The sequence below is a fragment of the Coffea arabica genome, chromosome 7c (genome assembly GCF_036785885.1).
Source record: "Coffea arabica cultivar ET-39 chromosome 7c, Coffea Arabica ET-39 HiFi, whole genome shotgun sequence".
Lineage (NCBI taxonomy): Eukaryota > Viridiplantae > Streptophyta > Magnoliopsida > Gentianales > Rubiaceae > Coffea > Coffea arabica.
Genome location: NC_092322.1, coordinates 37,827,090 through 37,835,848, shown reverse-complemented (window position 1 = coordinate 37,835,848; position 8,759 = coordinate 37,827,090). Strand labels below are relative to the sequence as shown.

At 41.0% G+C, this 8,759-nt stretch overlaps 1 protein-coding gene and 1 pseudogene across 1 annotated transcript; one reads left to right on the top strand and one right to left on the bottom strand.

The window, feature by feature from the left end:
* Positions 1 to 766: 766 nt before the first annotated feature.
* LOC113699874 (uncharacterized) lies at positions 767 to 1,191 on the bottom strand (annotated as a pseudogene).
* A 4,038-nt stretch (positions 1,192 to 5,229) lies between these two features.
* On the top strand, positions 5,230 to 5,991 carry LOC140010685 (uncharacterized). The gene has a single exon (XM_072058001.1). The coding sequence runs from the start codon at positions 5,230 to 5,232 to the stop codon at positions 5,989 to 5,991; it is 762 nt and encodes a 253-aa protein (XP_071914102.1).
* Positions 5,992 to 8,759: the final 2,768 nt, after the last annotated feature.

The window sequence follows — 8,759 nt, the reverse complement described above, 5'->3', positions numbered from 1 at the left end:
TTTCTCTTGTCAAAATAATATGCTGGCAATTGGAGGATGTATACATACTACTAGCGGCCTATAGGATGGTCGATAATGTTTACGATGGGATTGGCCAATTCACTAATGGCCGTCTATACTCAATTATAATACAGCGGTCATCTTCTAGCTCTCCAAAGGGGTCCTTATCCATGATCGGAGCCGTCGTATAGACCAGAGTTCTCTTAACAAATCGATATCAGCTCACACACTGACCTCTATCGAGACATTCGCTCATCGCACAAGATTTGTTTCGTACGTCTGACCTCTTATATGATTGACGAGTTATTGTACGAAACGAGATTTACTTGATGCTGCGTATTCTTAATTGGCGGTTGCCATTCACTTATAAAAAAAAAAAAAATTCAAGATCCCTTCACTCTTCAATCAACTTGGAGTTATATGTATTTGGGCAAAAAGTCACAGTGGCCCTCAAACTATTAGCCGGATGAACTTTTGATACCCAAACAATTAAAAGTGAATTTTTGGCCCCCCGATCTATCCAAAGTACAAAATGTTAGACCTTCTGCTAAATTTAGCAGTTAAGACTAACGGAAACTACAATCATGTGAGACCCATGCTGAAATACGAAGGGCATTTTTGTCCACAATAAGCTGTGTTTCACTCGGTAAAATGGGACTTCTTCCCGAACAGAGTTGAACAAAGAAAAACTCCGTTGCAGCGGGAAATTCATGCGGTTTTGTGAACCATATCGGAAGAAAAGAGTAAAATAGAAAATCCGAAAGAATTAGTAAACTTGCAGAACTAGCCTCTTACTGAGCCTCTTGATTTCTCTATCCATTTGACCAGTAAGCATCAATCTAAACATCTTGAAATCGCACAAAAGGGACCAAAAGTGATGCCCAAAAGCTGCAGGAACATTTCCTTCCACAAAAAAAATGGCTATACCATGCCAAGTCCCAACAAGGGCACAAGGATCACAAACCACCAGTTGAAAACCCATTGAATATGTCAAGCAAATAATGCTACAAAGCGTGCTCACAAAATGCCAACACCTGGTGGCTGGTTTCGAGTGTTGATTCATGTAAAATAGCCAAAACTCCTCCACGCTTCGGAAATTCATACCTCAAATGCAGTAAGAGATCAGCCCGGATCAAAACTGTGGGGAAAAAAGGATCGATCTTTCCGATGGAAGAGATGGAAAGAAGCCCACAACAGACCCAAATCAGATAGTATATTTTATTGTAGTATACTCGATAAAACTGTTTTGCAATGGAAATTCCAATTTCAGCTGGAAGTTTGATTCAATTCCAGTGTGAAAGATCAACAAGTTTTGGGAGTTGCTGAAATGCCCAAAAAGGTTGATAATATTATGCTAAAATTGGGTTAGGGGCTGGGATGCAAGAAGATATTTTGGATCAATACGGACGAAGAGCAAACAGGGTTTGACCGATATTTTGTAGAATAGAATCTGGCTGGATGATGCTGGAGAGGGAATCCTTCCACCTACTGATTACAAGTAGTTTGACTGTTTGTTTGGGATGTTCGAGAAATTAAGCTACCCAAAATATAAATGGGAAAGGTGGATGAGGTTAGGGGTTTCAAAGGTGGATGGTAGCTCACTCAATTTCATCTGAAAGAATTTAGGGGCAATAATCTATGAAGAGAACAAAGGAGGTTCGAAGGTTCGTCCCGATCCTATCTGCAACAGGGATCACACCCCGACACAGCAGAAATTCCAAGTGATTGGTCCCTAGGCCTTTGGTCACTCTTTGCTCTCCACTCCATTTTGCATCACCGTCTACTTGCACGATGTTGATAGTTGGGAAGTTGCAACAATCACCAACAATGGTAGAGGAAGAGATATTGGCAAAAGTAAACGATTTGGTCAAAATTATTTTTCACTCCATTTTACCAAGTGAAACACAGCTCATTATGGGCAAAAATGCCCTTCATATTTCGGTGTGCGTCTCACGTGATCGTAGTTTCTGTCAATATCAACTGCTAAATTTGACAGAAGGTCTAACATTTTATACTTTGAATAGATTGGAGGCCAAAAGTTTACTTTTAATTGTTTGGGGATCAAAAGTTTATCCGGCTAATAATTTGAGGGCCACTGAGACTTTTTGCCCTATGTATTTATACATATATATCTAGGTTCTTGGACAAAGTTCCTTCTGATCCTTGCCTATCACCTATTTCTCGTTGAAATTTACCACAGGAAGTGGACGGCTCTTCAAGTTACGGAAGAGTCTAAAAACCAAGATGAAGATGCCACGTCGGGGGCGGTCGGTCTATTTAGCGGGGTCGGACCTACGTTGATCCCTTTCACTTCATTATTAATTATTTCTATCAACAAAGCAGAGACGAGACAGTCTGTGATTCCTTTCATGCAACGTAACTCGTGCACCAATTTCTTCATCTTTGTGCTAAACTCTACTACTAATCCACAGATGCATGCACATTGGCCAATTTTTGATTTCTTCTTCTGACTCCTAGTCGTTTTCGTTATGCATATCGATCCTCACTTGTCCAACTTCAGAGTGACTGGATTAGCACTAAGCAAGCAGCCATATTTTGCCCCCAACTGACCAAATGAATATATTCACATCCTACCGAGTCACAGATTGAGCTCAACTAATAGTTAGTCTAAGTAGTAGAGATGCAAAAGTTCTTTCTTCTTTTACGCAGAAAACAATACAACCACTTAATTGGTTGTATGAGTGGATCATCGCCAACGTATAAATTCTGCTCCACCTCTAATATTATTTTGGCAATCAATTGTTGTCAAAACATTAATTTCGACAACTTTCCCAGGCAGGGTGAGAACGATGGCGATTCGTTCTTGGCCCTATCGTTTGCAGTGTGATTGTCATTGTTGAATATATAATAAGTATTTAAGTTGGATTTCACATCCATTCTTGACTGTAGTAGTGGTTGGTGGTGGCTCCTATTCCCAGGCAGGGTGAGAACGACGGCGATTCGTTCTTGGCCCTATCGTTTGTAGTGTGATTGTCATTGTTGAATATATAATAAGTATTTAAGTTGGATTTCACATCCATTCTTGACTGTAGTAGTGGTTGGTGGTGGCTCCTCATCAGTCAGGGATTTTGTTCCTGGTTGTATGAGTGGTTGAATCCCTTTCCATACACCTGATAGCTTGGGGCAATCAGCTTCTATACTGAATTTACCAAATTTCTCATAGGTATAGAACCAGTTAGTAATGTATTTTTTCTCTCTCCTTGAGAGACTTTCTCTCTAACTTTAGAGTTTTCCCTCCTCGATGTAGGAGAGTGTGTAAAGTCAAGTGACCCAACAGTTTCATCCAAAAGTTCAACCTTTCAAGCACAAACACGCATCCCAATCAAAACAGTTCTTTGCTACCCAACTGGAAACATATGGATTTTCAGAAATCTTGAGTGTGGAAAAAGCCAGAAATGTAGGGTTAATTTATTGGAGGAGTAAATACAGTGGACTAAACATGGCTCATAAAAACAGTTTCGGGGAGCACTAAAGTGGTCGGAAGCTGAAAAGTTGTGTTTCATCTCTCTGTTGTTCTTCTGGAAAAAAAAAACTCTCTGTTTTTTTGCCATTTCTGCTTTTAAATCTTTTGGTTTTTCAATTGCAGTAGCTAAATATCTCAGTCTTTGTGGTTTTTTAGTCAGGATCTTCAGATAACATTGTTTGCTTTGTCTAGTGATTTCATCACAGGTCAGTCAGCTGTACTTCTAGAGCTCAGAAGTAGTGCTTGGTTTCCTCTGGAGTTCAAGTGACACAGAAATGGAAGACGCCATAGCTAGAGCTTTCCAAAAATTTGAGCTATCAGAAACAGAAATAGGAGGAGTAGATCTGAGTGGGGAAGATATAGAGGAAGGGGTTGTGGGGTGTAATGGCAGTTTAATAGGAAGGATGGTGGGAGAAAAAATAGCAAATTTCACAGGGATAAAAAATTTCACAACCCACGCCTGGGAGTATCCCAAAAAGATGAAAGTTACCGAGCTAGGCCCCAACCTATTCCAGTTTCATCTGGAGGAAGAAGAGGATAAGAAGAAGATCTTGTCAGGAGGGCCATGGATTATGGATAACCAGGTACTAACAGTTAAGGAATGGGTAGCAGGATGTGAAAGGAGCAATAGCTTTTTCCAGCATGCTTACCTCTGGATTCAGCTATGGAACATGCCGGTCCATTGGATGAGCAGAGCGGTAGGTTTTAAAATAGGAAAGATTTTTAAGTCAGTTAGAGAGGTGATTATCCCAGCAAATGGTGGAAAAGAGGGGAGACACATGAAGATTTTGGCGGAGGTAGATATCACTAGACCACTGTTTCGAGGGACAAAAGTTAACAGCAAAGAGCAAGCAGTGTGGGTGGAGTTCAGATATGAACGATGTCCTGATTTCTGATATAGGTGTGGCATCATTGGACATAGTGATAGGACATGTAATGGGGGAGGAAGGGAAGGAATAGCAGAACGTGAGGAACAATATGGAGCATGGATGAGAGCTGGGAATATAATGGTGTCTCCTTTAAAAGGACGCGTGGAAGCAGATAAGGCAACGGCAAAAAGGAAGGGGGAATATGGGAACACAAGCTGCCAAATAACAACAGGAACAAAGGAGAAAGAAGTCATTGAAGCAATGGGTGGTCAAAATCCTGGGGGTTTGGAGAGTAAAGAAAAGGAGGAAAAAGAACAAAGATTGAGAAGGCTGAATGAAGAAAGGTGGGCTGAGTTCTTGAAGGATCAGAGGTGTGTGAATAGGGAAATCAATGAGGAGGGAACCATGGGTAGGACCTCACCTGGAGAGAAGGAAAAACAGAAGCAAATGGAATGTGAGGATATTAACAGGGGAAACAAACTGCTCCAAATTTCAGCTAATGAGGAAATGGAGGTGGAGATCACGAAGGAGAAAAGTGGAGTTTTGATGTTAGGAGTTGAAAAGGCAAACAGGTCAGACGTAAGGATAGCGGGAACAGGGGAAGTAATTGAGGAGATGGACAACAAGAAGGATAACAGAAGTACTTTCAAAAGAAGAGGGAGGCCGGCTAAGACTTCTCTCAAAACAAGTACAAATACTGAGGGATTGAGGGAACTGGGGGGAAAAAAGAAAGGTAACAGGTCTGATACAAGAGACGCAACCAATGGAAGAGGATGAGGTTAAGTTTCCACAAATGAAAGTCAGGAAGTTAGAACTAATAAAAGAGAAAATAGCTGGGGATTTGGAGGCTAACCCCCTTAAGCCTCCACAGTGTAAATGAAGGTTGTGGTGTGGAATTGTCGAGGTGCAGGAGGCCCCTTGACAATTCCCCAGCTGAAGGAAGTACTAAACTTCCACTCTCCTAAGATGGTTTTTTTATGTGAAACAAAGCACCAGGGAAAGTTTATGAGAAAGGTGCAAAGGAGAATTGGTTTTGAGAATAGTCATCTTGTTGACTCGGACGGGAAAGCAGGGGGACTTGCGTTGTTCTGGAACAATGAGGTCAAGATTGACCAGATAAGAAACAAGGAGTGGTATATTAGTGCTCGAGTAAAGGATAAGGAAACAAATTGCCACTGGTGGTTTGTAGGTGTATATGCAAGCATTGACAGCAATGTCAGGAAAGAGCAATGGAAAGTTTTAGAGGATAGGATGAAGGAATGGGGGGAGGCCTGGATAATAACGGGAGATTTTAATGACTTGAGATCGAATGAGGAGAAGTGGGGAGGAAGAGATAGAACTGCAGGGAGTTTTAGAGAGTTTAACAGGTTTATTACAGCTAATAATATGCTCGATTTAGGTTATCATGGTGTGCCATGGACATGGAACAACAGTTGGGAGGGGGATGGTGAGGTGAAAGAAAGGTTGGACAGGTGCTTATGTAGTACAGAATGGGTGCAACTTTATGAGAGGGTACGGTGCAACCATGTGGAAACAGAGGCATCAGATCACCTCATGCTTATCCGGACCAAAAAAGGAAGAAAAAGAGATTTTATTTTGATCAAAGATGGGCCAAAAATCCAGAAACAACTGAAGTGATTCAAGGAGCATGGAGAAAAAATCACTTTGGATCCAGAATGTTCAAAGTGACCAGAACAGTAAAAGATTGTCGCATTGCTCTGCTAGAATGGAGGAGAAAAGTGCAAGGAAACTCCAATGTAAGAATCAAGGTGTTAAAGGAGAAATTGTTTTAGGTGAGAGAAGGAAAAGATAGTGGAAAATGCGGACAAATTGCTGAGCTAAAATCCCAGTTGAGTAAAGCATACAAAGAGGAGGAGCTATTCTGGAGCCAAAAATCAAGGAGCAAATGGCTCAAAAAAGGAGATAGAAACACATCTTTTTTCCACTCAACGATAATGGCAAAGAGGAGGAGAAACAATATTAGTATGTTGCAGAAAAGGGACGGGACATGGTGCAAGAGTGAACAAGAGATAGAGAAGGAACTTAGTGAATATTATAATGATCTCTTCACCACCACAAGTCCAGAAAATTTTGAAGATATCCTTGCAGAGATATCAAGCACTATTTCTAGCCAAATGAATGAGCAGCTGATTAGGCGAGTGGTGGAAAATGAGATTAGGCAAGCTTTGTTCTCCATGCATCCAAACAAAGCACCAGGGACTGACGGTATGTCTCCTCTCTTTTTTCAACATTACTGGTACATTGTAAAGGAGGATTTAGTGGCAGCTATCAGTAGTTTTTTCCATACAGGGTGTATGCTCAAAACTGTGAATGAAACCATTATCTCCTTAATTCCAAAAATTGAGGCTCCTTTTTCAGTTGTGAATTATAGACCAATCAGTTTGTGCACTGTCATATATAAAATCATTTCCAAAATCATAGCAAATAGGCTAAAAAAGGTTTTGCATCACTGCATTAGTAATTCTCAGTCTGCATTTATCCCAGGCAGGCAAATTCTTGACAATGTTGTTGTAGCTCATGAAATTCTCCATTTTTTGAAAAATAGAAGGAAGGGAAGGGTAGGATATATGGCTCTAAAACTTGACATGTCAAAAGCCTACGATAGAGTTGAATGGAAGTTTGTGGGGAGACTTATGATGAAAATGGGTTTCTGTCCTATCTTTGTCTGATGGATTATGACTTGTTTGTCTACTGTATCTTACTCTTTCATTCTAAATGGCCAAAAAGTAGGTTATATTCAACCGAGTAGAGGGATTCAACAAGGTGACCCCTTATCACCGTATCTTTTCATTATTTGTGCTCAAGGACTCTCTAGTCTAATTAACAAAGCAGTGGCAGTGAAAGAGCTCACAGGCATCAAAATATGTAAGGACAGCCCAACCATTTCTCACCTATTTTTTGCAGATGATTCTTTACTCTGCTGCCAAGCAAACAAGCAGGAGGCTGGGAAGATCAAAATCATTCTTGAACGGTATGGCAATGCATCGGGACAGGTGGTTAACTTTGACAAATCAGCTATTTTCTACAGCAAAAATACTCCTGCCCGAAGAAAGAAAGAGGTGCAAGCCAAACTGGAAAATATGAAAGAGGCACGGAATGGCACATATTTGGGGCTCCCGATGGCAATTGGAAGATCGAAGACAACAAAATCAGTAACAAGCTTCAAAGCTGGAAACAAAAGATGCTAAGTCAAGGGGGAAAGGAAATACTCATCAAAGCAGTCATTATGGCAATGCCAACATATGTGATGGCTTGTTTTAGAATCCCTCGAGGTTTATGTAGACAAATCACAGCTAAGATTGCAAGGTTCTGGTGGGGCAAAGGAGAACAAGAAACCTGTGTACATTGGGCAAGCTGGAAGAAGCTTTCGGAAGTGAAGGGAAGATGGGGAATAGGCTTTAGAGATTTAGAAGATTTCAACACAGCCTTGCTTACAAAGCAAATTTGGAGATTTCTAACAGCTCCAAATTTGCTAGTATGCAGGGTAATGAAGGCAAAATGTATGAAAGACCCAAATTGGATGGAAAAGACTCCACCCAATTCGGCCTCCTGGTGTTGGAAGAGCTTACACAGTGCAAAATCTCTTTTGCTAGCTGGCTTGTGGAAAAGAATAGGAGACGGCAGATCGGTGAGCATATGGAATGACAGATGGATAACTGCATCTGAAAAAGGAATGGTATCTGGCACAAGACCTGAGGATTGCACGTTAGTGTGGGTAAATGAATTGCTAGTAGATGGAAAATGGAAATCTGACCAACTCCAGAAATGGTTCAGCAAAAAGGATGCTGAACTAATAAAGAATATCCCAACCAGCATTGGAAGAAGAAAAGATAAACTGGTCTGGGGCTACTCAAAATCTGGACAATACACTGTAAAGACAGGCTATGCAGTAGCAAGACAGCTTGATTCAAAATTCAGGGAACCGAGAGGACAAGATGCTGAAACAAGTTGGGAAATAAGAAAGCACAATGTGTGGAAGAAACTTTGGCATATGAACGTGAAGGCAAAGCTCAAGCACTTTATATGGAAATGTTTACAGCAGTGCTTACCCGTCAATGAGATACTGTCAAAAAGGCTAAGAAAGGGAGAAGGGAGATGTGGCTGTTGTGGGGAAGCTGAGGAAACAATGGAACATTTGTTCTTCGAATGTGAAAATGCAACGCAGGTATGGAAAATGGCTCCAGTCAGATGGGAGGGGTTGCAAGACAAGGAACATAATCTATGGCTGTGGTGGGAACAAGTGACTCAAGCATTAAAAATGGAACAAGGACAGGACAGAGTCAACCTCACCATACACATCTTGTGGCAAATCTGGAAATCCAGAAATAAAAAAGTTTTTGACGGTGCAAATCAGAATCCTCTCAAAACAATACGGAAAGCACAAG

What these genes read in the sequence shown, in the direction of transcription:
- LOC140010685 (XM_072058001.1), top strand. Translation starts at nt 5,230, where the DNA reads ATGAAGGTTGTGGTGTGGAATTGTCGAGGTGCAGGAGGCCCCTTGACA.